Source organism: Uranotaenia lowii, chromosome 2, assembly GCF_029784155.1.
Source record: "Uranotaenia lowii strain MFRU-FL chromosome 2, ASM2978415v1, whole genome shotgun sequence".
Taxonomy (NCBI): Eukaryota; Metazoa; Arthropoda; class Insecta; order Diptera; family Culicidae; genus Uranotaenia; species Uranotaenia lowii.
In genome coordinates this window covers 62,241,350-62,267,966 of record NC_073692.1, presented here as the reverse complement: position 1 = coordinate 62,267,966, position 26,617 = coordinate 62,241,350, and the positions used below count along the sequence as shown (strand labels likewise).

The window sequence follows — 26,617 nt, the reverse complement described above, 5'->3', positions numbered from 1 at the left end:
AAGAGGAAAGGTGGCAAACATTTTCAAGCATATTAAACTACCAACGATATCCAAGAAATATCTTGTTTGACAAGCTATATGTACCTGTAAAATTTTCGTTGCAACCAGGATCATCGACCATGGAATTTACGTGAAAAGCGTCTACTGCCATTCCTGAAGAAACATGGCTTGTCTGTGCTGTTTTGGCATCCTGTCATTATGGAAAAATGGCCATGGATTGGTATGACGCTAACAACATTCAGGTTATGTCCAAGGATAAGAACGCCTACAAACTGTTAGCAGTTAGAAGCATTTCAAACAAATTGACGTTCTGCTGCGAAACAAAGTAGATAAGGTGACGGTATCAAATCTGATGGCAGGCGTTAAACGAAAGGACCGCTAATTTGGACTAGATCGACCAGAATGCTAAACTATTTTTTTCTGTCTTTTATACATATTGAACTTCAAAGAAAGATACTTTGATTCTTTTTATAACCAAATAATCGATTTACACCCCAGCTAACATGCAATCGTAATAGTAATGCAATGATAATCCAAATCGACTAAATATTAACACATTTTCAATAACCATCGTAAACACGTTGGTATTGAGTGATTTTCTATCATTTATCTACGACAAGCTTTGCTAAAAAAAAGTTGAATCGGATATCAGTTTTTTCTCCCAAAAGTTGAAAATCCACTTTTGTAGCTATATGCTGGGATGCAAATTAATTTGCCCACTTTTTAATCGAAATATGCTTAAAGAAAGGATGGTGGGAATTGTTCTTGGTCAAAGAATTTCAACTTAAGTAGCAAAAGTGCAGAAATTGTGGAAGCATCGTCTTGTGTAAGTATCAAAAGTAACATTCTTGATTGGATCAAGTTGTACCTGATGAATATGTGACAGTCAGTGATGTCAACCTTCCAGATTTTGTCTGGATCTTCCAGACTTTGAAGACTTCCGCCAGATATTTTTTTTAACGTTTCCAGACTTCCTGTCTTTTGTACAATTGAGAGTTAAGCAGAATTATCATTAGAGATCTGGCGACCAAAAAAAAGGTCACCGCCTTTAATATTTCGCCATTCAGACTTATCTGGACATTTTTTAAAAATCTTCCAGACTTTTTTGAAAAACAGTTGACAACCCTGGTGCCCCAGAAGTACTCATGTAGAGCTTGGTTGGCTGTAGCCGTCCTAGACAGGAGTATTTTTCCGGCTGTAAATTTCGAGAAAATTTAAAAAGCTAAATTATAAAAAAAAACTAGATGAAGTTGCCTATCACTCAAAACATTATGGACACGAGGGAACTTCTACTACCAATCCGGATTATCCTGAGTAGCAGATATTCAAAAGAGGTTTAAATGATGATATTGCTGAGTTGAAAGGGCGTCGATGTAAATCCATTATTGATGAGATCTATCCTATTTTTTTCATAACAGTTTTGCTAGAAAATCATTCTAAAATTTGATCTACCTTAAAATGACATTTTCAGCAGATTATGGAACGTTTAGGCGTGATTTTGGATCTTGGATATTCCGTTGATTACTTGGCTCAAAGAACATGCAGACTAATAGTTCCTTGACTGCAGTCGAATATTGACCATTAAGGGGAGCCGAGTTTTTTTTTAAATATAAATGCAGCGTATTTTGAGGACGTGAAATTAGGCTTTTCAATAGGAATTGATAAAATTTAGATTGTGGTTATAAGTTTGAAGAAGTAGGTTGTATTCAAATTATTATTATTACTCTTCAATCTTAAAAAATTCGTTGCTTTTGAGTCGATTATGCTAAATATTGTCGTCAATTAAATGAGGATAGGGCGTTGTCAGAGACGAGCTAGTTTTTTGTTATTCTTCTTTATATAAACTAAACCGATTACTTAGAGCCAATTTTCCTCAAAACGAGATAGGTTGATGATCTTGATACTTAACAAAAAGTTAAACTGATAAACTTATAAATTAAAAATTAGAGCCAAGTGTAGGGTGAATAACCTAAAAGTGTTTTCTTTGAGATGCTAAAGCAGGGGTCAGGGAACTTTTTGAATCATTACCCAAAAAAAATTTTATTTAAGTTGATATTACCCCATGACGAAGAGCAAAAAAAAATGTATCCGTAAACACTGAGTGAGCTCTCAAAGCGTGTTATTTGAATGCCTCAGGGGGAAATTTTCATTTCTGCATATGCCGCTAAATTCTTTACTTTCGAAATAAAACCAACAAATTCATAAAATTGAAAATTGAAAACTTTTCATTCACAAAATATTCACTGTTACCCTCAAGAATTTCACTTTTACCCCATTTGGGATAATTTAACCCGGTTCCCCGACCGCTGTGCTAAAGCTTTTAAAGGGCTCTAGAAGATATCTTTTTTTTGTTTGAAAGAGGTAAATCCAAGAAACAATTCGACTTTTGGCTGTCCAATTGAAAAATCGTTTTTTTATTCACTCTGTTGTGTTGTGAGCCTACTTGGTTGAATGATTCAACTGAATCAAAGCAATTGCTATCGAAATACTGGTATATGAACTTTTCATTTACCGTGGTTGAATGAAAAGGAATCTTTCGATTGCTTTGATACAGTTTTTTTTTTTTTTTTTTTTTGACAGACATGGTAAATTTTTAATGCCGGTTTTCGACCCTCGTGATGTTTAAATTTCTTTTTCGGACTGTTTGACGTTCAAGGCAGAATTTGTTAAAACTTTCACACTAGTCAAAAGTGACTCCTAATCAAATCCTTCCTCCCATTCTTCAAACAAAATTCTTTGCTAGGATGCAGAGGTAACCCCGGTCCTAAAGCACGATATTAATCTGTCATCCTTTTCTACCTATTCCAAACTATCTCTTGACTACTAGGACATGGCCGGCGCCTTTATTGACGGTTCAAAGCGAGAGGGCACCAGTTTTGGACATTGGGACTGTGATGTCAATCCCAGACACCATTCTTTTGACCTTTGATCGAAAATTAATGGCCTCGGTCAATCAGTAGCAACCATTGGCGATGTGAAACTAGTTCTTCTGAGCCGCGCCAGCGATCATGGAACTCGAAATGTATTGATCGTTGCTAAAATTTTATTTAGGAATCAATTAAAAAACATTTAATTCCACTGTCCAAAAATGTATAATGCATTTCAGGTTCAATGGTTCAAGGTGGATGTGAGTAGTCAATCAAGCTAAGCTAAGCTAGCTTAGTTCAAAACTTCTCATGTAAAGTGTCTTTAGAAGTGCTTCAAAGTGGACATATTCCTTTAATTTGTTTAATTTAAATATTGAATTCTTTCCGAACACAGTTTAGAGGCCCATTTTCCGAGTGAATATAAATAAATAATAGCAATTCAGAAGCGATTAGATCTGGATCTAATCGCTGGATCCAGCGCTTCATGAATGACATTGTATTTTTTTAAAATAGATCAAATTATCGTGAATTCGTGTGCCTGGTTCATCCTCCATGGCAAGCCCAAAGCTTCTTCAGGAGGTTCTGAAACGCTTAATTAACCCTAATCCGCTCTTGAGGGTCAATATGACACTACTGGCAGTTTGACGACTTTTTACTTCATTCGCGTGAATCCAAAAAAACAATTTCTTCGGGGACCCTCAAATTCTTCAATCTTCAATTTTGCATCATAACTTTTTTATGGACACACCCTGAAAGCCCCGGAAAAAACTCCCTAAATGGACCTTGAGTGTCGATTTGACACTCCTCGCTTTAAACCGCTATAACTCTCTTGTTTCTCGACCGATTTTTACAAAATTCATAGTTTTGGAAATCTCGTAGTGTAACTCAAATATGATCCTCAAACATTATTCACCTACAACTCAACAGATTTCCGTTATTCAAAAATTAAAATCCGAAAAACATGCTTCGGGAAAAGACTGTAGACCAGCTATGGAATGCTCCAAAAATTTCACTAACTGTCCAAAAAAGCTGAAGTTAGAAGCTATACTTTGCACATAATGATATTTTTTTTTTTTTTGATTTTTTTTAGATCATGGCCACAAGACATGTAGAAAAGTGGTTTCAAAGACGTACTTAATCAATGAACCGTCAAAATTGTTAAAGTCACACCAGATAAATTTTGAAAAGGGAATTGACGTAATTTGGCACATTTTTGCATTTTCAGATTGTTAAAATATCGAGCACAGAATTTTTGAATGTTTTCCAATATATTTGCAATATTTTCAGATTTTCTTCCACTAAAATTTAACTTTGAACTGGATTTTGAGTATTTTAACTATAAATTTGGTAAAAATCCGTTGAAAAACCAGAGAGATATATTGGTTTTAGTCAAATTGACCCTCCAAGGACTGTAATGGATTAAAATTTCAGGGACGGATGAGGGTTAAAAAATATTATAGAACCTTCAAGTTTTAAAAGGACTTTTATAGGATTTATTTTAAATAACTCATTCTTTATATTGTCTTAACGACTTTTTAATTAGAATACAAAAAAATCAGTGCAAACCAATCAGACTCGGATTATTATATGTTGGCATTAATATTTCTTTATTTAATAAAACTTAATGATTTGCTTGAAGAAGGTACCCCAACAATTATGATTCCGCTATCAATCAAGACAAACTACGGACATTAATCTGTTTCAATAAGGCACAGAAGCAATAAACCGTGCATGTAGGACTAATAAAAACTTACAAGCTGAAGATCGTCATTTTGCCTGCCGCTGTCTTCCTCCGACGTGCTCACAAGGTTTCTGTTTGTGATGATATCCTCCTCCTCGCCGTCGTCCTGCTTTCTCCTGCTGCAGCCACTCTATCCTTCGGCTTAATCGTGTTGACAAATATGTTCAACGTCGTTGTTTCGTTGTACCCGGATTAAGCCCGTACAACAGACAGAAAAACTCCGAAGGCAGCAGCAGCTACTGGTGTTACGCGACGACGCGACTCGAAGATCTAGAGATATGCGCACGACGAGAAACGTGTTGTTTGTAGCAGCTAGATTACTAGTCAGAGCTGCTAGCTCCTCGCTTCTGATGGCATATGTTTGAAGGTAAACAAATCAATCTTGTTCGTTCCTTTCGACGGTAGTTGTTTGTGAATGAAACTTGGTCTTCCCCGATTGAAGAACAAATGGTTTCACTCCTATAGGCGCGCCAAAGTACCCAGCTGAGATCGTGTAGCTGTGATCTTTTTTTTCTTGTTTTTTTTTCCAGCAGCTTAACCGGTTCACAAACCGGGCACAAATACTAAATGCGCTGTCTTTAGAAGCTGCTGGATAAAGCACTTGAGGCGCAACACAACTTCGCGCGCGGTATTGATCAATGATTGATTGAATGAGTCAAACACCGATCTATTCTCAGCAATGGTACTCGAGGCTCAGCGCTGCACTTTTCCGGCAACTGCTGAGATAGGTACCTCAACACAGATCACACCACACTTTCGAGCAATTGCTGTTGTTATATAAGCTGTGCTCTGTGACTCAACTAAGCCTTCGTTGGTTGTAGGCAGTTAGTTCAAGTTGCACCGCCCCGAAATCCCAGCTCTCAAAAACTTTTCCGAATAAACTCCGGCACTCCGGCGTTTCGATTTTTTACCCGCCGCCGCTCTAAATAGTTGGCTCTAAACCGATCCGACCAAGAGTTCAAAATATTTCACTTTCAACCGCGAGTCGGTCGGTCTTCGATGACCCACTAAAATTCGTTAAAACTTCGCGGCCGTGGCGGAACTTTCTTGAGGCGCGCGCCAACTGCCAATTTCCTCCCAAGCGTATTTACCGGGAGAGACAAAAGAAGAAGAAAAACCCAACCCAACTTAAACGGAAACCAATAGATCTTCGAATGCACCTCCGAATGTTTCGCTAAATCTAAATTGTAGCCTTAACGCGCTGCTGAATCACTTCCAATCATGCAAATCGGCTCGGCACGCAACTAAAACGTTGTTCTAAGGGGGGGGCGGCGAGCCAATAAAATAACCTATATCGTATGTATTTCTTGCAAGAACCAAGCTCAAACACTGAAGAACTTTCCCGATCGCCAGCCAGAGGTTGCGTTTGCGATATCGAGCGACACGAAAAAAAACGTCCGGACCCGACGGAAGTAGAGGTGCTACTAAAGAGCGACTAGCAGACTCGAGACCAGCCAACAGAATAGGGCGACGAGGCGGCAGAGAATAAGCGCAAACGATCGACACTGTGCCCAGGCCTGGCGACAGAGGATGACGAAAAGCACGGCGGAAAAGGAATTACGGATAGCGAAAGAGAGACTACAACGAAGTAAAGAAAAAAAAACTCCAAACGCACCTTCTCAACCAACAACACAGTATAGAGTAGAGTGTGTTAAAGTATAGAAGTTTTGAATCGGATCCGGGACGAAGATGGCGCAAAAGCGATGGCGGATGGAGGTGGTGGAAAATTCGAAAAATAGTGGAACGGAACGGAAAGAAACGCGTCGCGACGACCGACGACGACGGTAGGCGAAGGCGACACCAGCTAGCCAACAGTCCAGCTCCAGAGAGAGCGCTCCAAGCCAACCCCAAGTAATGAGACATGAATGATTTTTTTTTTACAGTTGGCGCTCGTGTTCTACGGATTCCTTGGGTAAAAAAAATAAATTTCGTGGTAACATAAAATTATTTAACTATTTATTTAATGCAAGTCCTACAAAGAATAAAATCCTTCGAAACATGATAAAAATTTCAAAAAAATTAGAAAAGAAAAAGAAAAGGAATAAAAAATCATATCTGTGGTCAAAAGACAAACAATCACAAAGTTTTGTAAAAAAATATTTTTTTTATTTTTTGTAATGTTTTTCTTTTATTTTTCTAATTTTAAGTAGATTTTTCAAATTTTTCTAATTTTGTAATTTTTTTTTTTGCATTTTGTGTCTTATTTTCTTGTATAGTGTTTACGTTCTTTGTACTTTTTTCGATTTTGAAGTATTTGTCATTTTTGTAAGTTTGGGCCTTCGTGGTCAATTTTGTCTGTAGCAATTTTTGTCATTTTTGTCATTTTTGCATTTGAGTCATTTTTGTCTGTTTTGTAAGTTTCTGTCATTTTTGTCATTTCGGTCGTTTTTGTCATGTAGGTCGTTTTTGTCATTTTAGTCAGTTTTGAAAAATTTAGTACATATTTTTTGTCATTTTTGTCATTTTTGTCAATTTTGTCATTTTTGTCATTTTTGTCATTTTTGTCATTTTTGTCATTTTTGTCATTTTTGTCATTTTTGTCATTTTTGTCATTTTTGTCATTTTTGTCATTTTTGTCATTTTTGTCATTTTTGTCATTTTTGTCATTTTTGTCATTTTTGTCATTTTTGTCATTTTTGTCATTTTTGTCATTTTTGTCATTTTTGTCATTTTTGTCATTTTTGTCATTTTTGTCATTTTTGAAATTATTGTAATTTTTGTAATTTTTGAAATTTTTGTAATTTTTGAAATTTTTGTAATTTTTGTAATTTTTGTAATTTTTGTAATTTTTGTAATTTTTGTAATTTTTGTAATTTTTGTCATTTTTGTCATTTTTGTCATTTTTGTAATTTTTGTAATTTTTGTAATTTTTGTAATTTTTGTAATTTTTGTAATTTTTGTAACTTTTGTAATTTTTGTAATTTTTGTAATTTTTGTAATTTTTGTAATTTTTGTATTTTTTGTAATTTCTGTAATTTTTGTAATTTTTGTAATTTTTGTGATTTTTGTAATTTTTGTAATTATTATAATTTTTGTATTTTTGTAATTTTTGTAATTTTTGTAATTTTTGTAATTTTTGTAATTTTTGTAATTTTTGTAATTTTTGTAATTTTTGTAATTTTTGTAATTTTTGTAATTTTTGTAATTTTTGTAATTTTTGTAATTTTTGTAATTTTTGTAATTTTTGTAATTTTTGTAATTTTTGTAATTTTTGTAATTTTTGTAATTTTTGTAATTTTTGTAATTTTTGTAATTTTTGTAATTTTTGTAATTTTTGTAATTTTTGTAATTTTTGTAATTTCTGTAATTTTTGTAATTTTTGTAATTTTTGTAATTTTTGTTATCATTTTAATTTTTGTAATTTTCGTGGTTTTTGTAATTTTTGTAATTTTTGTAATTTTTGCCGTTTTTGTCATTCTTGTCATTTTCGCCTTTTGCGTTATTGTGTCATTTTTGTAAATTTTTTTCGGTTTTGTCATCTTTGTTCTTCTTGTGCTTTTTTTCATATGTGTTTTTTTCAGTTTTGTCATTTTTGTCATTTTTAAGTCATTTTCAAGTCATTTTTAAATAATTTTTTGCATGGCCGTAGGAACGGGGGGGGTTTTGGGGGTTAAACCCCCCCCATGAGGGTCCAAAAATGCCAAGCAAAATGTTCTTCTCTAAACGAAAAATTCCAAATTCGAAATCAAATTTTGATAAACGACTAAAATGAATCAAGAGTACGAGATTGTTACTCAGCAACTCAGCAACTTAAAATCTTATCCCAAGTTAATAATTCTTCTACAGTTTTTCAAAAAAAATTCTAAATTATTGATTGAAATTAAGCCCCGAATATCGAATTATAAGACTAAGTATGCCAAATCGCCCAGATTTTACCCAAAGTTTTACACTCTATTTGCAAAATAAAACAAAAATTTAATTTAAGTCATTAAGATTATGTATTTTGCGCCTAAAATGATTGAATTTCAGTTTAGATCATCATTGAGAAAAATCCTGATTAGAATCTTATCCTTTCGGACTATGAAAAGCAAATATTAGAAATTACAAACCATTTTCAAGATTTAAAATTTTGAGTTTTGATTCTTATGAAGAATTGGATCTAAAGAAAGGTTCATGGTGATCCAGAATTTAGAAATATGAAAAGGTTTCATCAGTCGCAATTTTCCTTCAGATTCACAGATTGAAATTCGAATGCAGAACTGAAGAAAGAATTTACATTCATAACCAAAAATTAGAATTCAAATATGAGATTCTGGTTGAGAAATCCATCTAAATTTCGCTTTTTGATCCATAATTAGTTAGAATTATTATCTGGAACATATCTCTGGAATTCTGATTCCGAACTCAGGTTCCAAAGGCAGTATTCTGATTTGGATTTAAAATTAAACATTCAGATTCAGCTCGAAATTGAGTTTCATAATCAAGATTCAAATATCGATGTGAGAATTTTATTCAAGAATCCAAGGATTCAAGGATAAAACTTTATTTTCAAACAGAGTTAGTTTAGAACACAAACCAGAAAAAATCACATATATAAAATAAAATTTTGATTTTAGAGAAAACCAGATTTAAAAAAAAAAATCAACTGAACACATATTTTACTGGTTTTTTGTTAAGTATAATTATACTGCAGATTTTTCTCAAACTAATTTTCAAACTCAAATCTTTAATTTTAATCACTCGAGTTAATCACAAGAGTAAATAAATCTGATTTCAACCGCAATTCTTATCTCTTACTTTTATTCCTAAATATTTGTTTTTCTTTACCACTGCCTCAAATGGCCATGCTTGTGATTAAAAAGAACTAGCTTACTTACTAATTCAAGAAAATTTAAAAAGTGTTTCTTTAAAATAAACTTTTTTTTAACCTTCTTGAAAAAAATTGACAATTTCTAGGACTTATTTTCGAAAGTTTGAAGTTAAAATAAATTTCTTACTATTAATGTAAAATAACTCATCATGTCATGTAGTGTATAAACTACTCATCAATATTTGCTGTTAAAATCATCTTCACCTTAAAAATCTGCACAAATTTCAATTTTTCCCCAGTGGATTGTTTAACAATATTAACACATGAGGGACAGCCAAATTTCATACTAAAATCATTAGTTTTGTTCAAGTTTGCATCTAGAAAATTTGATCCGAAAATCTAAGATTTTTATCTCTTTTTTTTTTGAAAATTTGATTTATTTTCATCAACAGTTAAAATCTTTGAATTTGCAAAATAGTTTGGAAGATTGGGCTTGTTTGATTTGAGTATAGAATAAGTTATTTTCAAGGAAAGGAAGACTCTCCTAAAAAAGCTTAATTTAAGTCCAAATCAATCAGACCTACCAGACGCTAAAACAAATTCAATGATTTTAACCATGCTTGTCCAACACCTCGCAAACAGAACAGAGCAGAGAACGAATTACACTTTTATCATTTCGGTTCCCGAGTGCACTGCTCAGCCGATCAACGTTCACTTATCTTTTTGCCGAGTGCGCCCGAATGCGGTTGCTCTGACGCAGCGATGCCACACATACCGATTTTCCGGTATTTATACCGATTTTTGATCAAAATTTTGACCAAGAATCGGTATATACCGATTACCGATTTTTGGCAAAACATACCGATTTCATACCGATTTCTAAGATTTTAACTCAAAATTCATTCCAGTTCAACATTCCCACTTCATTCACCCGTAGAAAGAAGACAAAGTTCGGTAGCTGGCGTGGCGTAACTTTGATCTGTACAACTTTTAAAGTATTCTGGTACTCAACCTCAAAGCCAATTGGCGATGGGCGCGCCTGCAATCCCAGTATACGATTTCTCATGTGTCAAACAGGGAAAGCAATAGCCTTCACTCCAATTTCACTCCGATTAGCTGTCATTCTTATGGAAATCTGTGTTGGAGTAAAGAGCAAGCTTTATTCTTTTAAGCAGGCCCAAGCTCAATGGACAATGGATATTTGACCTTCTGCGACTGCCAATAGAAGTTTCTTAAGGTCAACCTTAATTGACGATCGCATTAAAGCACTTGTCTCGTGAGATGCTAACTTTTCAAGGAAAAACATACAGCGTTTGAATATAATCCTGCATGCCTAATGCAATCAATGCAATCATATACACGGTTTATAATATCATCGGTATAATCTTCAATCCTTCTGCATCTTGTTAGCCAAATAACTGATATCATAAGTACCTAACTGCCGAGATCGCATTATTAAAGACCACGCCAGGCAAAATGGGTACTTTCAGTTATAGTCAAACTATGTGTTTTTAATCTTTTTCGAAATAATACCTTCTTTAAGAGCACATTTCTCATTTATTTTCGCATAAAATTCTTGGATTTTCATATGACTGATGCTTGAATTTTCATAAAATAAAATTAATTTTTCATTGGCTATAAAAAAAATTGAAGCAACAACTCTCTCAACTTTCTGCAATCATTTCTTTCTCTAATCGCTAGAACTCATATCTAATACTAAAAGCTGAAATGGCCAGATTGGCGAAAATCCATCAATAAAACAAAGAACATCATGATGCAACTTAGGCCCATATTTACCCCGAACATCAAAAAGCCATTGGATTTGTAAGTGCTTACTTAATTGAAATTTCCTTTAGGTTGACCTAGTTCTATTGCCTTATCGAATTTATCAAATGTACATCCCATTTTAGCCAAACATCATAGTCTCAAGTTTTTACTTAATGTATATGCCTAAACAACGTGTAGCCTGAAGGTGCTCGCCATGCTCCTATTTTTCTTATCAAACGGTAACTTTTAAAATAAACTTCCATTCAGTTATGAGTACTGGAAAGAAATACTTATTTCGGATTTTCTGCTGAATTTTCATTTGTGATTTTGGCTTTCGTCAGCAAAAGCAGAAAATTATAAAATTAGAACAAAATTGTACAAGTCATAACAAACATAAAGTTCTGTTAAAATTTCAAAACCGTCATTTTGTGTAAACTAGTGTAACCTAGAACCAAGTTACGGAGAAAATGCAATAATATATTTATTTAGCTAGTTTTGAACTAAACATGAACATTCATAAGAGTTCTTAGACTTGCTGTTTATTGCAAACTTCTATTTAAAGAAAAATACGTTAGGAAGTTGAAAATGTAAGCATTTTTGAATATCCATCTCAAATACCGATTTTCATACCGATTTTTAGGATTTTCATACCGATAAAAGATTTTTTTGGGTTTCAAAATACCGATAGAAATGTGGCATCACTGCTCTGACGGTCGGGTGGATGTCGCTCGCTCTAAAGAAAAGAGAAGGAGCTGGCTAGAAAATTGTGCTCTAGCGACGCTGCTGAGTAGCTCAGTGTATCAAGCCAGAAAGATTTCAATGCAGGAATGTTTTCTTCAGAAAAGCCGTTATGCAGAGCGGAACAGAGCATCAGTCGAAGAGGTCCAATGTAGGTTTAGGTATGAACTATTTTTGTAGGTAGCCGGGTAGGGCACTTCCTGGCAAGTTATTTGAAAAACATGGGGAATACCGGGTCAATAATCTGAAATTTTCCATTCCAAAAACTGAGCAATATCCGTCAAAATCTGAGGAAATTCCAGACATTTATCTAGTGAAGAAAAACGACTTAAATTTTTTTGTCGCAACACATCAGCAGTGTTAAATTTAAGTTTAAAGCATACGAAGGAAAGTTTTGGTTTGATTTTTTATGAAACAAACTTTCACAAATCCAATTTTCAACAAACAATTTTAAACTGAATTCGATTTTCTTGTTTCATTTTCCAAATAATCAGGGCAAAATCCAAGTAGTTTTTTCACAATATCCGGGCATCCGCTAATTGCTGTATACTTAGGTTTATGTACTTTAAAATCGTACGTGGGTAGCATTAATTTACAAAAGCAGCGATTCGCAAAGTAACATTTACTAAAATTATCCAAAAATCTTTGTCTATTAAACAAACCGTAATTATGCAGGGATCTGGAACAAATTTTAGTAATAAAATGCAAAACTTTCACAAATCTTAAAAATTTAGGATTTATCTTCCTTTACCGCTACGTTTTTGATATTTTTCGACCGAAGAAAGCTTTCGTAGCTAATCATTGATCCTGGTGCAGAACATCAATCTAGAGGAACTCGCTTAGGAATGACCAGATAGGTGTTTTATAAAATTTAAAGTCGAGAGATTCAAAAATAGCGCGATAATAACAATAACTTTTAGAAAAGCATTTTTCAAGTATTTTTTTTTTTAATTTAACCGTATCTCCTTGGGTAAAGATTGTAGAACTTTGACATGTTAAACAAAGTTGTGTATTTTATTGAGATAAATAACTTTGTAGAAAAAACATAAGCTCTAAAATGCTTAACAAGAAAGTTATGATTTATATCACGCTATCGGTGGACCTCTAAACTTTATTTTTTATATCAAAATATGCGCTATATTATACAGAGCAATGTTGTCGAAGACACCAGCATTCTATCTTGACTACCATTGGTGTTATTAATTTAGTTCCGTTAGATTTATGTTCTGCATTGTAAATTCCGACGCACTTCGAAACATCGATCCAGACGCAACCGATGAAGACAAACCGAGTTTTCTGGTAAGCGTCTCTTTCGCCCGAGTGCGAACGAATTTATCTGCACTGAGAACGCACTTCATCAGTTTGCTTGCTTCTCTGGCCCACACTTGGGTGGACGCTTGGTCGCTCTGGAGGTAACTGAGCATTTTTACAGATTCTCCGTTTGGGAAGAGCACAGCGAAAAAAATACACGCTCTTACTCTGAACGGGCTAATCTGAGGAGCGATGCCAAGCATGATTTTGACCATCGATGGAAGCAAATTTAGCTCACCTTTCAGGCTTAGGATCTATTTTTTTAAAGTAAAGATTTAATTCGAATACTTTTAATGTCATAGTACTTAAAAATGAACAATCATAAAGTCACAAACATAATTTGCTTTATTTTTTTTGTATTCGTGTATTGTTGGGCAAAAAATCATAGGTAAAAATCAGTAACCAAAACCCCCCCCCCATGAGTCGGTTCTTCCTACGGCCCTGATTTTTTGTCATTTTTTGAATTTTTGTTTTTGGTAATTTTTATCTTTTTTGTAATAATGTCAAAAAAATTGCAAAAACGTGAAAAAAAAACTTTAAAATTCATGATTTACAGGAATCGATTATTGTAATCCAGAATGTTTGAGAATAATAAAGATAAATTTAGACAAAATAAATCTCATATATTCTGCATGATTTTTTTTTCAAATCAAGTACAGTGTACTTACATAAAGTTTTCGCGTTTATAGAGGTTCTGGAAGAATTGTTTTTCGTTAAAGTGGTTTTCTTAAATCCAGTCAAAATAGGTACCTTATCAGGAAGTAGTTGAAAATATTTTGACTGAACGAAGTAAGAGCATAACAAATAACTTTTAAAGAAATTAATTTTGAACCAGAAATGAGAACTAGAATTAGGGATCAAAGTTCTCAAAAAGTCGATTTTTGGCCAAAATTTTTTTTCTAGATAACACCAGATCTCGACATTTTAAAGTCATTTGGCATCAAAATTAAAATTCCGATTTTCCCGATTTCCTTTGCTCTCCCTTTTAGTGATTTTTTATGGTCAAATACCAAAACTTTGTGCTCTTTGAGGCATCCCTAAATTAAGTCCGATTCAGCTGAAGTTTTGCGCAAGTCAGTTTTGACGTAGAACACTATACATTGAAATTTGCGAACGAATCTCGCATTACGAAAAACGCCTCATTAAGAGACATCACATCTAATGGATTATGACGTCATCACCAACGCCTGCTTTGATGGGTTTTGTTTTTCCCTATCTACGAAAAGTATAAAACAAAGGGCCCGTCGGTCGACTTGGTTTCTTTCTCTGTTTGCCTTCGAATTTTATGTCACATAGTCGATTATGTTGCATGATCGGATTATGTTGCATGATCCGATTGTGTCACATGGTCGATTATGTTTCATGATCGGATTATATCACATGGTCGACTATGTTGCATGGCCGGATTATGTCACATGGTCCGATTATGTTGCATGGTCGGATTATGTCACATGGTCAGATTATGTTGCATGACTGGATTATGTACATGATCCGATAATGTTGCATGATCGGATTGTCACATCTTCGATTAGATTGCATGATCGGATTTTGTCACATACTCGATTATGTTGCATAGTCAGATTGTGTCAGATTGCATGGTTGAATCATGTCACATGGTCAGATTATGTTACATGGTCTGATTATGTTGCATGAAGCGATTATATCACATGGACTGATCATAATACTTGCTCAGATTATTTCTCGTGATAAGTTTATGTCACATGGTTAAATTTTGTTAAATGGTTGAAATTTGTCAGTCCTAAATTGCCATTTTAACACTCATATTTTGATCATGACGAAAATACACCATAAGTTCTATGACAACAGAAAATTGCGTAGTTCTACGTTTAGCGGTCGTATCTAAATTACTACCTCCTCCACTTTTTTGGGCCAATCTAGAAAATGTACATACACTGTATCAAAAAATTGTTCGTACAGCACGTACCTTGACATCCAAACAATCAAAAAGTGCACTTTTTCAGTCAATAAAAATACTACAATTACATCATTCGCTGCAGAAACTAGTCCTTTTTGTAGATCAGTATTAAAAATGTTTATGAATTAAACCTTAAAAATAATCCAATTCATTTTGTATAGAAAGACCCAAAAACGACGTCAAAAAATTGTCCGTACACTGAGGCCTTTTTCAAATATTAGTCAAGTAAACAGTTATGTGTCAGTCTGTCAAACGCAGAAACGTGAGTTGAATCTCAGCAAAGACAATTTCCAGTGATCTGAGCGATAAATACGGTAAAATGAACTTTATTTAGCATAAATCAGTAGATTTCAATAATTTGTGGATTAAATTAACAGGAAAACGTCTGCTCCTAAAAAAAAAAATATTCGTAGACATCCGGAAGCTGATTGTTGACCTGAAGAATGACGGTAAAAGCTTGTCGGAAATTTATTTATTTACTTGTCTTCGAATTACGCATAGAATAGTAAAATGGGCATGATCGTCGGTTCAGTATGTCCTTCAGAACTTTAAAAGACTAACTCCCGGGAGACTAATCGTATAAGCTGATGGTTGGTATGATCGTATTTTCGGGTCAGAACCAAACAATCATATTTATATTCCTGTAGACGCGTAATATGACTGATAAATCTATTTATTTTTCTCCGTGAATGAATATCAAGTTTCCGGTGCCATTTGCGCTGAAAGCACCCCACACCATTACATGGCCACCACCGTGCTTAACTGTCGGTCGCAAATTTTTCGGATCCAATTCAGTATTTGGATTGCGCCATACTCTTACATGTCCGTCAGAGCCAAAAATATGAAATTTGCTTTCGTCAGTGAATATGACGTTCTGCCAGAAGTCTTCCGGTTCCAGGACATACTTTTGAGCGTATTAACCTGTATGTTTTCAAAATTCTTCAGGCTGTTTGCTAGTTTCGGGGCACTGATTTTAGGATTTTGACTGATTTCCCTGACAATGATGCTATGGTGACGATCCGTAAGCTTCAGTTTGCGGCCTCTTCCTGGAGTGATTTCCAGGGTATTATGTCCAGCAAAACCGGACTTAACCAAGAGGAACCAATATAGAACCACGCTAGTACTTATAAGAAATAGCCAAACGGGAGGGCTCGGATAAGGCACTAAAGACAACTAGTTAGGTTATAGTCACGAATAGAAGTGACCTGTTTATTCCAATTTGACAACGAGCTACAAAAGGCACTCGCAAGAGTGCTTCACTCATCTTTCCATTCTCCCGAATGGAACTCAAAGGGATTAGCTCGATTGCTATAAAACAACTTGTATAATTCTGGATACTACAACTCCTCATCCCTTAGGAGCAAACTATGTGTAGCTAACAAACTTAAATTTGTATTTTTTTTTTTTCTTTACAATTAGGTATATAATTCATTTTCAGAACGCATTTTGAACTTATACATGCTTAGATTCATTCTGTTTCAATAATATAAAAAATCATTTATCTTCTTTTTCTTTGCGATTCTACTCGATTTCCTTTTCGGCACATTCTTTTCATGACGCGTAGGGGCTGCCAAGTCATCTTCCTCCGCAAAAATAAAAGATTCTGAGGGGAATCCGTAGAAATCGTCTTCAGAATCATCGGCGTTATCCCTCCTCCTTTTGCTGGAACCATTGCTTTCACTGTCGGTACTGCTGGGTAAAGTTTTTTGAACGGAAACTGATGTACCAGTATTTTCATGGGACAATCCAAAATCATTGCAATCTTCGAAAACGATCCTTCGTGTAGCATTGTGATGAGAGTTGGGGACGATTTTAAGCTGTTGTTTATGGGCTGAAATTGCCCGACCGCCGACCAAAATCTGTGAAATTGTAGGAGAAAGCCATTTTAGAAAAGTTGCAGGTAACCATTTTTTTATATCTGTAGGTTTAGGATTACGATAGTAAATCAGATTTCCATTCTTCACTTTCAGAAAAGGATCATCTACCTTAGGCAGCTTATGTTGAACAACAGCATTGTTATGCTCATCATTTGATTTTGTTAGGTTATTTTTAAAGCTATTCTTAGGATTGATTAGATCTAAAAGTGTTTTAGGTTTGAAAGCAAATAACCGTTCAGAAGGAAAAACACTATCGGGTTCTAGACAAGTATTTCTGTAATTGATTAAAAAGTATGAAACTTGATCTTCAACATCTAATCTTTTTGTTTCAGGATCGAGGAGAAATTTCTTTAAAACGTTTTTAACTGAACGCACCATCCTCTCTGCCTGCCCGTTGCTTTCCGGATGGTATGGTGGACTCTTTAAAATTTTTATTGCTTGTTTTTCTAAAAATTTCACAAAATACTCTGAATTAAAAGGTGGACCACCGTCTGTAACCATCACTTCTGGTAACCCATATCTCGAAAATATTCTTAGTAAAATACTTATAACTTTTTTACCATCCGTTCCGAATTTCATGTGCTCCAATTCTATCCACTTACTGAAACTGTCAACAACTAGTAAAAAGGTCTTTTGTTGAAAATGGAAGAAATCTGCATGGATCCGGGAAAACGGCTTATGTGTAGGTGTCCACTTCGAATACTCCACGGTTTTTCTAATTGGCGTCATTTCCATACAAATTCTGCATGATTTCACGTAATCCTCGATGTCCTTATTCAAACCGAACCAATACACCGTTCTCCTTGCCAGTTGCTTTATTTTGCTCATTCCAGAATGGTTTGTGTGTAGCATCTTCAGCATTTTTTGTTTTAAACTGGAAGGAATTATTACTCTGTCCTGGAATAATACGCAACCTTCTACTATTTCCAGATCATGATGCAAGGAGTAAACGTCACGAAACTTTTTGTCAATTCGTTCAGGCCATCTGTTTTTTAAATAATGTATTATCGTGAGAATAAATTCGTCCTTGCTGGATTCCTTGGCAATCTCTTTATAGTCGATAGGAAAACTGTCAGAAAAATTCAAACTCTTGACATATTCTTTTGCTAACTCCTCAGGTACCTCTTCTGCAAGAGGGAATCTAGAGCAGAAATCTGCGTTTCCCATTTTAGTGGATGGCCTGTAAATGATCTCATAATCATATATGGATAGTTCCATGACGTATCTTTGGAGCCTAGTAACTGCCATGGTATTTCTTCCTTCCTTGCCTAAAATACCTATTAAAGGCTTATGGTCTGTATAGATTGTAAATTTTTTCCCATATAAAAATTTGTGGAACTTTTTCACAGTGCTAACTACCGCAAGAGCTTCTAAATGAAGAATTGGATAATTTTTTTGAGCATTATTTAACGAAAAGGAAGTAAAACTGATGGGTCGTTCTTCTCCTTTGATCTCATGAGCAATAACACCACCAAGTCCGTAAATGCAGGCATCCGTAACCACAACAACAGGTTTATCAGGGTCAAAATACTCTAATAACTTAGGCTTCAGTAAGAACTGTTTACAATCGTTAAAAACTTTTTTACATTCTTCAGACCAGATAAATTTTACGTTTTTCTTTAAAAGTCTGTATAAGCAGCTGATACGGCTTGAAAGATTTGGTATGAATTTTGAATAATAAGAAACTAAACCTAGAAAAGCTTTCAGCTCTGTTATATTTTCTGGAGCCTTTGCTTCTCTAATTGTACGAATTTTATCGGAACATGGAAGAAGGCCTCTATCCGTCAAAACATGCCCCAAAAATGGTAAACTGTTAACGAAAAATTTGCATTTTTTTAAGTTAACCTTTATATTTGCCTTGGCTAATCTTTCCAAGACTAAAAAAAGGTTCATCTTGCATTCTTCCAAATTTGTTCCCGAAATCAAAATATCATCCAAATAACATACGACACTTTTCAAACCCCGAAGTACCTGATCAATGACTTTCTGAAAAATTGCTGCGCTGGATGACGCTCCTTGTGGTAATCTTTTGTAAACATAAAGCCCTTTTATAGTATTTATTACCATTATTTTTTTTGAACGTTTCGAAAGAAGCAGTTGTGTGTAAGCACCTGCCAAATCCAAAGAACAAAATACCTTTGACCCAGAAAGTGTAGCGAAAAGATCTTGAGGTAATGGTAATGGGTATGTATTCGGTACGATGACCTTATTAATAGAGACCTTGCAGTCAATAACTAAACGAATACCTTGGTCTTTTTTAACTACTACTATCACCGGAGAAGCCCATTCGCTAGCTTCAATTGGCTCAATAACACCATCATTTTCCAACTCATCCAGATAATCTATTACTTTCTGTCTCAACGGTAGTGGAACGTTATAAGCTTTTAAAAATCGGGTTATTATCTTTTAAAACCAGATCGCCAACGAACCCCTGAATGGGTTTGGAAAAATCTTTATCAAATACCGAAGGAAACTTACTTTTTATTTCACCAACAGTAAATTCTTCCTTAATCGCGTTTGAATATCCAACTGTAAATCTTGAAAAAGTGTCTCTCCAGCCATCGTAGAACAAATCCAACCAAGATCTTCCCATGAGTGGAATGAAATCGTTTTCGCAGGAAAGGACCACCAGGAAAAGCTGCTTGCGAATTCCATTAAGCTGTGCAGTTACTCGAATCTTTCCTAGAATTTTCAGTTTTTTTCCGTCAATTACGACCAAACGCTGATTACACTCCTGCAGGTCGAATATTCCGAAAATATTTTTGTATAACTTTTCTGAAATTACTGATTCTCCGGAACCACAGTCTATTTCCATTTTTAACCGTTTATTTTCAATTAAGACCTCAGTATAACATGGCTCATTAATGCGGTTAATGGATGATACCATCATGCAGGAAATATCATCATCGCTTTCATCTAGATCCTTTTTGAGACGCTTGAATAGACCAGAAGAACTTGATGCTTTAGGGGAGTCACAAAAGTTTACCACCGACTGTCGTTTACGTGGACTTCTACGCCTAAGACGGTAACAAAATTTTCTTGTGTGGCCCGGCTTATCACAAAATGAACATACGTACTGAGGTTTACTATTTCTTCGATTATCTAGTCTACTGTCACTCCGATCACGAAATGACCTACGATCTCGACTATTACTGTGACTAGATCTATATTTTGATTTAGGAGGTGATCTAGATATTCTGCGGCCCAATCTAGCTACCAAACTACCACGATTGTCTAAACGACTGTTCAAATGCTTTGCTCTGTCTTCAGCCAATTCCTGGTTCACCACTATCTGTTCCGCCTTCGCTGCCGTCAAATTTTCCTCATTAAAAAATCTTTTGCGAATCTCGTCATCTCTTACCCCGATCAATAAAAGGTCTCGAATATTCCGCTCTTTCCCTTCGCCAAAATTACATTGTTCCGCCATGTACTTTACATCAAGCACAAAATCAACATTCCTTTCCCCCTCTTGCTGTCGACGCAACCAAAAATCAAAACTTTGAGCTACGTCCGAGCTCGTATTATCATAACATTTAGTTAACTCGTCTATAATTTGCTTGTATGTTAAATCTTGTATGGCTTGGCCCGCAAAAATTAATTTAATTTTAGAATATACAGCTTGCCCACAGACAGCCAAGAAAGAAGATTTGAAACGATCCTCTTTATAATTGTTATGAATAAAAATCCACTGTAACTGTTCCACATACTGTTTAAAAGGAATTGATCCTGGTATATAAGGCTCCATCGTAGCAGCCAAAGACATCCTTAACAAGATAAATGTACAAAACCAACAGCGCGGTGAAAAGGGGAAAAAAATATATATATAAAAAAATAAATATCAATGTTTTGCACTCGTCAATAAATAAACTCAATAAAGAATAGAAAACAAATCACGTACCTGTACTGAAAAAACAGCAGTCGTCCAACCAACTCGAATGCAAAACTAAATCCAGTCAAAATCCAACAGCGTAAAAAACAACTCTGAGTTGCAGTTTCTACAAGCTGTCCCCTCAACAGCAGCAACTCCACAGAATACAACAACAGCAGCTCCAAACAGTACCCCAACAGCAACAACTCCACGGGATACAACACCAGCAGCACACCAGCAGTTTCCTCTCGACTGTAAATTCGAAGCAATTCTATGCTTGTGAGATTCTCGTGCTTTTTTTTTTACACACACAAAAATCTCACTGGTGAATGACTCGGAAATGCTCACTGCCAGCTCACCTTGGTGTCTCACTCACAAAACTTGGTGTCTCACTAACCAATGATTCAAGCGTTTGCTACTGCCGAACAAAATGGCGATTAAAACGCGCTGTGGAAAGATAACAATTATACTCTAGAACAAAAGCCAAAATGGCGGTGCTCTAAAACACAATGCTCTTTTGAAGAACAAAAAAAAACGTGCATTAGCAATTTGAGTTTTGCTGCAACCTAAATTACACTGCGCACAATTAAAAAATCTAGAAAAAGCGTATAATCCACTTTCCAGATCACTTAGGTAAAATTACTTACAAAACCGTCGAAAAAACACGTTTCGTTACTACGGAAAAAAAATTCCAAGTGCACTTTCCAACCAGCTCTCCGCTAGAACTTAATCCCGAATCGTCGCCAGTTATTATGTCCAGCAAAACCGGACTTAACCAAGAGGAACCAATATAGAACCACGCTAGTACTTATAAGAAATAGCCAAACGGGAGGGCTCGGATAAGGCACTAAAGACAACTAGTTAGGTTATAGTCACGAATAGAAGTGACCTGTTTATTCCAATTTGACAACGAGCTACAAAAGGCACTCGCAAGAGTGCTTCACTCATCTTTCCATTCTCCCGAATGGAACTCAAAGGGATTAGCTCGATTGCTATAAAACAACTTGTATAATTCTGGATACTACACAGGGAGTTAGTCTTCTTAAAGTTCAGAAGGACATACTGAACCGGCGATCGTGGCCGTTTTACCATACCTGCAATTTCGGACAAGCTTTTAGCGTCATTCTTCACGTCAGCAATCAGTTTCCGGATGTCAAGGGGTATTTTTTTGTGAGGAGCAGACATTTTCTTGTTAATTTTTGTGGATTTAATTAACACGAAAATGTCTGCTTCTCACAAAAAAATACCTCTTGACATCCGGAATCACGAAAATCTACTGATTTATGCTAGATAAAGTTCATTTTACCGTATTTATCGGGCAGACCACTGGAAATTGTCTTTGCTGAAATTCAATCACGTTTCTGCGTTTGACAGACTGACACATAACTGTTTACTTGACTAATATTTGAAAAAGGCTTCAGTGTACGGACAATATTTTGACGTCGTTTTTGGGACTTTCTATACAAAATGCATTGGATTATTTTTAAGGTTTAATTCATAAACATTTTAAAAACTGATCTACAAAAAGGACTAGTTTCTGCAGCGAATGATGTAATTGTAGTATTTTTATTGACTGAAAAAGTGCACTTTTTGATTGTGTGGATGTCAAGGTACGTGCTGTACGGACAATTTTTTGATACAGTGTATATGATCGGTTTTTGACCCATTTGGCTGTCGCCCCTGTATACATAGGTGTATCCAGAATAAGAAATCAGAGTAAGAATATTTCAAAATTAATAATTCTCTGATCAGAATTTATGATTAAGAATCAGAATTTAAAATTAGATTCTGAATACATATTTCAGAAGCAAAATTGAGAATCAAAATTTAAAATCAGAACCAAGATTAAAAGAAATAAAAAATTCACAACTCGTTATTCAGAACCTGAAAGAAGAGAAAACTCAAATTCAGAGTAATCAACCAGAAGCAGGATTCAGAGTAAGTGATTGCGAATCAGATTTTAAGTCAGAAATTTAGAGTCAGAGTTCAAAATCATAAATTTAGCATCAATATTCAATATTTGATCATTCTTCTATTTTCTTGCCGATGCTAATTTTAGCATGGATGGAAAGTTGATACCCAAGAACGCCAAGAACAGTAGACACACTGGTACCTGTTGATATTTAGTTCGATGATTTCCGATAAAACCGCAAACCTCAAGGCTGCGTAGTGCAGGGACGTGCAGGATATGTGGAAACTACGGCAACCACCTGGCCAGTAGAAGTCACGTCACGAACCAAAGGAAAATGTCAACAAAGAATTCCCGTTGTATGTGTTGAGGGAATCAATCAAGTGTGGGTGATATCGCGAAGTTGCATTCCATTACTGGTGTGCGTCTGTTCGACGAGTATCGTCATCATCAAAATATAATCATCATCCATCATTACACGCTTATGATGTTTTACAGGTTTTATATTTTTTGTTTCGGTTTTTACAAATTAAATCGCAAACGTTCCTCCTTTTGATCCAAAAAAGAATCCAATAGCTTCTATGCATTGAAATTTTTAATTAGACTCATTTTCTTAACTAGGTTCGATCAAAACGAATCCAACGCGAGCATTCTTTAAACGAACGTTGGCCTTAAACGTTACGTTTATGGAAACAGATTTTCCTATCTCGTTATTTGCAGGCTACCAAGAAAGGCTTTTTCTGTAGATTCCAGTCTGTAGCCTCTGTAGCATGTTGCATGTTTTCCAAAACTGGTAAACGCAAGTTTTACCCCCATTTTGAGGGAGTTATTTCATGCAACTGTTGCTATAATGGATGGTTTGCTACCAACTCAACACCAACACAAGTGGCGATGTTGTTGCTGGTAAAAAATTGTGATGATGTTTGCTTGACTGACGATGATGAACCGCAATCGGAAACAATGAGGATACGCTTCCCCCGAATGTAGGTATCCTTTTTGGCATAAATGCTGCCAGCAATAAACAAGGTAGGTAAATGAACCAGGGATATTGTATATCCAGGACATTGGATTCAATGGGAAAAGTAAAATGCGAACTTACCTTGAAACAGCAAAATCCAAAATGTTGGTTTGATCAATCGTTCACGGTCCAGCCAGCAATGGTAATTCTTCACTTTCTTCCGGGGGACAAAAAATAATCGACAAATTACCTTTAATTTAAGGTAAACCCTTTTTGATCTTTAGGGTAAAGAATACCCACGATTTTCCTCTTTCCGTAGTCAACGAACCTTGAACATGCCAATGGCTTTCGAATCACTTGGGATGTATTCCGTCTGGGTCTGACTACCACAAATATGTCGAAACAAAAATACCCCCAGAGAGAACCGCAAGATTTACCACTCTTCAACACGGATGATTCCAGCCAGACCGATTTCGTTTTCGATTTTTTTTTGCAACTTGTGCAAGGGTCACTTAAAATTCGGAATTCGAGGCCTTATTTTCTCACCAGTAGATCACGACTTTTCGAGGGTTCTTCTTTTGGTGGCCAGTTCGAGGTTGTTTTCAACTTACAAACGAACAGAAAAAAATACACACGAAACCGAAAATCGCCACAGCGCTTCAACTTTAACAAATTATTGCTCTTCTCTTCCTCGAATTAATTTCGATACAATAATGATGGATGCGTGCTTTTCCCAGTCAGCACGCAAATAAATAAAATTCGTAGAAAGAACACCTCGGCATCGCTACGCTGCGGGCTGTTCCACTGCTCTAGTGCGAGATGAGACATCAAATCGTACAAATGAATGTGCAACTGTGTTGATGAATAGTTTTTCAAGTTTTTCCATTTTTTTGGATAATCCATTGGATGATATTGGTGATGACAGTGTGGCGATGATGAGGATGATGAATGATGATGATGCGGGAGATGTTGATTGGCAGTATGAATAAAACTGTGTAACTTATCGAAAAACTTCAAGAAATCGCTTATAAAGGATGATTGCTAGACTGATTGATTTAAAAAAAAATACAAAATCGATACGGATTTGTCCAAAATTTTACAAATTAAGAATAGGAAAAAACGAAAAAATATGGTCATCAACAATAAAAAACGTTATACAGTTTTTCATAAAAAAAAACTTTATTTATTCATACGAGATCAATTATTGTTTCGGGTGTGTCTGATTGCAGCCCCCAAAGCTCAACTTGACGCTTCTTGGCAAACATGATGTCACTTCCGGTCGGATGTGGCGCCAACGAATGAACCACACCCGAATCCAGCATCTTAAGCCGTTTAACTTCCTTTTCTTCCAGCAAATCCCAAATAACCGCACTTCCTTCGGCTGAACCAGAAATTATTTTAGAATCCCCATCAATAACGGCACACTCTATATGATAGTCTTCGTTCTTGTGACCTTTATACTGGGACAAAAGCTCCCCTGTATCGGTATCTACTAGCCGAATCGTGCTATCGACACAAGCCGCCAAAATACATTGTCCGTCTTTAGTTTGCACAATGTGTGCTATCGGAATACCTATGCTATCACAGGTGAGCTCACCCATTCTTATATCGTACTGTCGTATGGATCCATCCAGCGAACCGGATATGATCTTGTGCTCGGAAACAACCAACGATGTAATACAATCCTTTGCATCTCGCATCGTTTGTACCGGTTCCAAGCGGCGGGTTCGAATGTCCCAGCACATAACGGTATTATCGGTAGAACCGGAAACGGCTATCGAAGATTCCTCATTGAAACGAACACATTTCACCGCTCCGGCGTGACCACGCAACCGCCGCACCGGAAGCCCAGTTGACACATCCCAATAGATGACGCTTTTGTCCACCGAAGCCGACACGATAAAGCTACTGTCGCAGCTTCCAGCCGCATCCATCACCTCACCGGCATGGCCTCCGTAAGTCTTGAGGAGCAAACCGGATCCCGGATTCCAGAGCTTAATTTTCTTATCGGAACCACACGTTAGACAGTATGAACCATCAACTAAAAAAAGGATTTTTAAATGTACCAACCCACAAGTAACCTAGATATGAAAATATTACAATTACATACCATTGTATCGGACGGCACGTACTGCTCCCTGGTCACAATTTATCGTGTTTTTTCGTACTAATTCCATGTTTCACAAACCATCGGCGGAATGTCCGGAAAATTCAGCGACGGAAAAACGATTTGTTGATAAACATTTCAACGCCCCCTCCTCGTACACACTTTTTGGAATTTATATAAAAACGTTTATTTTTAATGCAAAAGATTTATCGTTTTGTTTTGAAAACGAATCGCCCATTGACTTCGGACCTAACATCCACTTTCAAAATTCGAAACGGCAGTTTTCATACAAAAAACTTTTTATTGACTAAATGTAATGACAAATTTACAAAAACCATGAAATTAAAAACCAAATAAAAAATACTATAATAAAAATATTTTTAAAACCTAGAAAAACGACAAAATTACAAAATTGCAAAGCTTTCAAAAATAAAAAAAAAAATTAAAAAAAATAACAAACAAAACAAAAACTACAAACATTTTTTTTTATTTAATATAAGTTTATTATAGGCCTATTAATTAATACAAAGTTTATCTGGCCGATGGTCAATTTTATTACATCTATTTTTTAAACTAAGGTTGGGTTTTTTGGGTTTAGGGAATGGGAAAGGGTTGGGTTTGTTTGGAAGCTTCTTATCTAGCGTAACATTTAAAAAGGGCGAAACTAGCAGTTAGCTCGAAACGAGGAAAACGCGTTTGAAAATTCGGAACACCTATTCAAATCCTATTTATAAAATCGACCACTTTTTGTTCAACAAAACCAAAAAATGTGCATTATATTCACTTAT

The 26,617-nt window shown here is 35.5% G+C and overlaps 2 protein-coding genes across 3 annotated transcripts in view; both read right to left on the bottom strand.

Moving 5' to 3' along the window:
* LOC129748101 (protein Star) overlaps positions 1–24,551 on the bottom strand; it is a 103,230-nt gene extending 78,679 nt beyond the window's left edge. Inside the window, exon 1 of one of the 2 annotated variants that reach the window (XM_055742578.1) lies at positions 23,864–24,551. Coding sequence is in view for 1 of the 2 variants with exons in the window: in XM_055742577.1 (XP_055598552.1) it covers positions 4,622–4,638 (17 nt within the window). In the remaining variant the exon portion in view is untranslated. Of the gene's footprint in view, positions 1–4,621; positions 6,043–23,863 lie in introns of those variants that run through there. The other variant, XM_055742577.1, reaches the window with a different exon arrangement.
* A 337-nt stretch (positions 24,552–24,888) lies between these two features.
* LOC129747808 (WD repeat domain-containing protein 83) lies at positions 24,889–25,978 on the bottom strand. The gene is made up of 2 exons (XM_055742163.1): positions 25,833–25,978; positions 24,889–25,763 (listed from the first exon to the last, which is right to left on the bottom strand). The coding sequence occupies exons 1-2, from the start codon at positions 25,897–25,899 to the stop codon at positions 24,910–24,912; spliced, it is 921 nt and encodes a 306-aa protein (XP_055598138.1). The 5' UTR covers positions 25,900–25,978; the 3' UTR covers positions 24,889–24,909.
* Between the last annotated feature and the right edge of the window lie 639 nt (positions 25,979–26,617).

Bases quoted from the DNA above. Each gene is read 5' to 3' on its own strand.
- LOC129747808 (XM_055742163.1), bottom strand. From the start codon at position 25,899: ATGGAATTAGTACGAAAAAACACGATAAATTGTGACCAGGGAGCAGTA. The intron at 25,764-25,832 runs GTATGTAATTGT...TCCTTTTTTTAG, and splicing joins ACGTGCCGTCCGATACAATG to TTGATGGTTCATACTGTCTA.